General features: G+C 44.9%; 1 protein-coding gene across 1 annotated transcript in view; it reads left to right on the forward strand.

Moving 5' to 3' along the window:
• Nucleotides 1-2878: 2878 nt before the first annotated feature.
• LOC107581667 (contactin-associated protein-like 5) overlaps nt 2879-4355 on the forward strand; it is an 85510-nt gene continuing 84033 nt past the window's right edge. Inside the window, exons 1-3 of the mRNA XM_016267288.1 lie at nt 2879-3284; nt 3391-3984; nt 4201-4259. Coding sequence (XP_016122774.1) covers nt 2879-3284; nt 3391-3984; nt 4201-4259 — 1059 coding nt within the window. The remainder of the gene's footprint in view (nt 3285-3390; nt 3985-4200; nt 4260-4355) is intronic.

The raw sequence follows: 4355 nt of genomic DNA on the forward strand, positions 1-4355 counted from the left end.
ATTAGATAGTTGTTGTTTTCATTGTTTTTGACCCATGTTATCTTGTACTCTCTCTCTAATAATTAGGCTTATGTGACGCCATCATTTTAGATGCCAGTGAAGTTTTACAATTCTCTATTCTAATTTTGATACCACAGCAAAAATTACTAGCCTAACAAATAAAAACTGTAAACATTATTAAAGACAAGTGAACAGTCAGTGATAAAATAAGAACAAATAAACAAATTACAAGCAATAGCACAAATAAAAATTTTCTGGTTTGTAGGTGACATACATTGCATAATAAAATGGAAAATAACATTGCATAGTATTCACTGTATAAATTAATTATAGATTAATTCTTGTTAAAGTTATAACAAGAATTAATCAAAAGTTGTTCAGTCAAGGGCAGTGTCACAGTGTCACAGTGATTCTGTGTGTTTTTCCCTCTCCACGTGCTCCATGACCTAGTATTCCCATGTGTTAATTGTTAATTAGTTCCAGGTGTGTCTCGTCATCCCCTCATCAAGTCTTGTGTATTTAAAGTGAGTCCTTTTCATAGTCTCGTTGTCTGGTATTGAAAGTTCATCTCTCCCCGCTACGTGTGTGCTCCTGGTTCCTTGGATGTTCATTTAAGTCTGTTAGTTTGAAGTTTACTCCATGTCTCCTCATTCCTCGCTCTGTACTCCTCACAGTAGTGGCTCGTGACAAGCAGTGAGTGATTTTCAATATTTTTTTTTTTTTCGATTAACATTAAGGACAATTAGTCTGTGTTACTTTAAGACACTGTGCATGGATGCAATATTAGCTTTCTTTCTCAACTGTTTATGTTCATTAAAAACGAGGATACTCTAATCACCCAGACGGGTATTTTGAAATAATTTTGTATGTGTTTGTCTGTTTAAAAGACATAAAAAAGAAGACTCAATCTGGTGTTTGTGGATTGTCAGAGTTGTGGCTCTCTGTGTTCATGATGTGTGCACTATAAAAAAAAAAGTGAGAGCAATGAGTTCCCTTTCAGTCGGTCACTCTCGACGTCACGTCGGAGGACCGACGAATTGGGATCTCGCTTAGAGGGACCAATCTACTTCGAGTGTAAACTAAACGAGCCAATACACATTGGCATGCGATTATTGCATCCAGCTGCTGCTGATCACAGCGTGAGTATAAGTAGGCAGCAGATGCAGCGCATATTCAGCTTTTCGCTTCGGAGCCGAGCGATCACATCATTCTGCTCCTGACTACTCTACGGAGAGAAGAAGACTGAACGAGTTCAGCACGCTCTTGGAGAGCTCTTCGTGTTGGCGGACGGCGCTTCAGCGGTGGTGGTTTCCCGTGTCGAGTGGGTTGCACACATCAGGCTGCACTACCCCCTGTTTGTGTTGCAAATTATCATCTCCCCTGTGCGCCTCAGCACGCTAAAAGAGCTTTTTCCCCTAAAAGAGCAATTTCGGGTGCGTCTTTTTAAAGACGACGTTGCGTGGCAAACTTGACGTTACGTCTTTGTAAAGACGATGTGGGTCTTGCTATAGACAACGTATCACCCGGGCATTCTGGATGCGGTCATTACACCTGAATATGTGCTGCATCTGCTGCCTACTTATACTCACGCTGTGATCAGCAGCAGCTGGATGCAATAATCGCATGCCAATGTGCATTGGCTCGTTTAGTTTACACTCGAAGTAGATTGGTCCCTCTAAGCGAGATCCCAATTCGTCGGTCCTCTGACGTGACGTCTCCGTTCCCTCCTTCAGGGAACGAGGGTTACATACGTAACCGAGACGTTGTTACTTCTCGTCTTCTTTCACTTGAATGGTTTCAAGTCACTTGAATGTTCAAATTGGCAAGGCTTAAAATTGATGAAAAATTATAAACATTTGTGAGGATGCAGCAGTGGCCCGATCGGGCAGTTCTTATTGTCGATCCCTGATAGCGTAAGTTGTGTTTAGTTCAAGCTGTGGGGAAAAAGGGGTGATTTGTCACCAAAAAGGGTAAATTATCGGAGCCCATTTAGCAGGAGCATCTGTAGCTCAATTGTTTGGTGTTTTAAGAACAACAGTCTTTACAATCGTGTGTACACAAAGCTTGGCAAGACATAATTAGCAAAGAAGAATCGTGGGCGAGAACTGAAAGTGAATGATAGGATCTGGAAAGGATTGTTCAAACAACAGAAACTTCAGAAAGTCAACATCCATTAAAGAGCTGCAACTGCTAAAACTTTAATCACAGACAGCAATGCTAAAATGGACAAAAGATTTCTTGATCATAAAACCTGGACAGTTGGAGCACCAAAATGAACTTCATCTGACTTGAATATTATCAAACCACTGTGAGCAGATTTGGAGAGAGGAGTGAGAAGCCAATTCCCTTCAACAACTGGCAGATGTTCTGACAGACGACACTGGAGACTATTCAGAAGTTGTATGAATCTATTATTGGAATCTATTATTATAGGTTGGAAGCTGTATCAAAGGCAAATGCTGGTAGAACACCTTAATTAAGAAGTATTGCCTATTTTGCAGTTGTTCATATTGTAGCAAGTCTGAAAAAGTGTGTTATGCTGTCAGGTGTGATTTAAGTCAAATATGTTCTGTTCCTGTGTTTTGTGTTCTTTTTGCATGGGGTCTTTAAGGGGTGGGTGTTCTTCTGAAGAACGAGTCTGCGCACTCGTGTGTGGGTGGAGTCAGGGGAAAAAGGTTCTGGAAGTTTGTGAGTTCAGGGGGAGAGTTGAGCTCAAGCATTGGGTTTGCCTCGGGCGCTCTCGTGAATAAAAAGCAAGCTACAAAAGAAACCGTCAAGTTGTCGTTTCCCTTACTAGATCGCTACACTGGTGTCAGAAGTGACCTAACCGAATCCAGTTGTTCTACGGGATTACTGACATTATTTTCCCAGCAGCACGATGCGGAAGCAGGCTCGAGAAAAGATTAAGTCCGAGCCAGGCGCGAGCCGAATGTTTCAGGAGGCTCTGGGCGCTTCAGCGTGGGCTTCTGATCGATTCGCAACAGATGGCTATCTGGATTCGCACAAGGCTCGTGTGAAGGAGGCTACGAGGAGGATGGCTGCAGACGCCGGGCTTTCACCGCCGGATCAGAGTGTCACCGAGAGCTGCCGAACTTTCACGGGGACATCCAACAGACACAGCGGCGCGCACGGGACTGCGCTGGCTTCGGATGCGAACAGAAACAGCGGCACACGGAACCCCACTGTTGTCGGATGTAAACAGACATGGCGGCGCCCACGGGACGGCGCTGGCTTCGGATGCGAACAGACACAGCGGCGCACACGGAACCCCGCTGTTGTCGGATGTAAACAGACATGGCGGCACCCACGGAGCCGCGCTATTGACAGAGGTGAATGAACACGGTGGCGCCCGTGCTGCCGCGGTGGCTGTTAAAACCCCCAAATTCTCAGGTAAAGTTGATTGGGAAGCTTTTCACGCACAGTTTGAACTGTTGGCTCATGCTGGGAACTGGTCGGAGGACCGCAAAGCTCTTGAATTGGCTATGTGCCTTACAGATGATGCTCTGAACTGTTTGTTATTGCTTTGCCCTGAAAATAGACATGATTATAAGGCACTTGTCGGGGCACTGAGATGGCGATTTGGTCAATTTGAACAGCCAGGGCTTCTGCGTTCCGAACTGAGTAATAGACGCAGGCAGCCAGGAGAGCAGCTGAGAACCCTGGCAAATGACATTGAAAATTTGACTCGGCGAGCGTATGCCCACATGCCACCGTCTGTTCAAGGGGAGCTTGTGAGAGACCAATTCATCCAGGCCCTTATTCCTGTGGAGCTCCGTATGCAGACACAGCTTGCCCACCCTCAGACCTTGCAGGATGCCTTGGAGATGGCGTTGGAGAGGGAGATTGTGTGGGGAACTTGCGTGCAGGATGAGAGACCAATTCATCCAGGCCCTTATTCCTGTGGAGCTCCATATGCAGACACAGCTTGCCCACCCTCAGACCTTGCAGGATGCCTTGGAGATGGCGTTGGTTGGGGTCCGCATGGTAAGAAAAAGTGAAGACGTCGAAGATCTTGATGAAGAATGCCTTTTATTACAGAATAGTAGTGACAAAGTACATGTAGTACCTTGGGTTCAACGGAGTCAGACTGAACCCCGAACATCCTAAGCTCAATCATTTTATACAGTATTACGTTTATCTTCCCTCTCAACATGTAAATGAAGTTTCGTTTTAAATGTAAATTGCGGATGACAATTAAAGTGATAGTCTTCCGTTCCCACATCTTCGGTAGACTCAAGTGGGAAGAACCAAAAGTTAAGGTGATAAGATTAAACAGAATCCATAGCAGTTCTTTCATGTACCCTTTTGGTCAGCAGATGGTTCTTGACGACCTGCTGCTTCTCCCACGCTATCTC

This window comes from Sinocyclocheilus grahami, unplaced genomic scaffold (genome assembly GCF_001515645.1).
Source record: "Sinocyclocheilus grahami isolate Dianchi unplaced genomic scaffold, SAMN03320097.WGS_v1.1 scaffold3.1, whole genome shotgun sequence".
Lineage (NCBI taxonomy): Eukaryota > Metazoa > Chordata > Actinopteri > Cypriniformes > Cyprinidae > Sinocyclocheilus > Sinocyclocheilus grahami.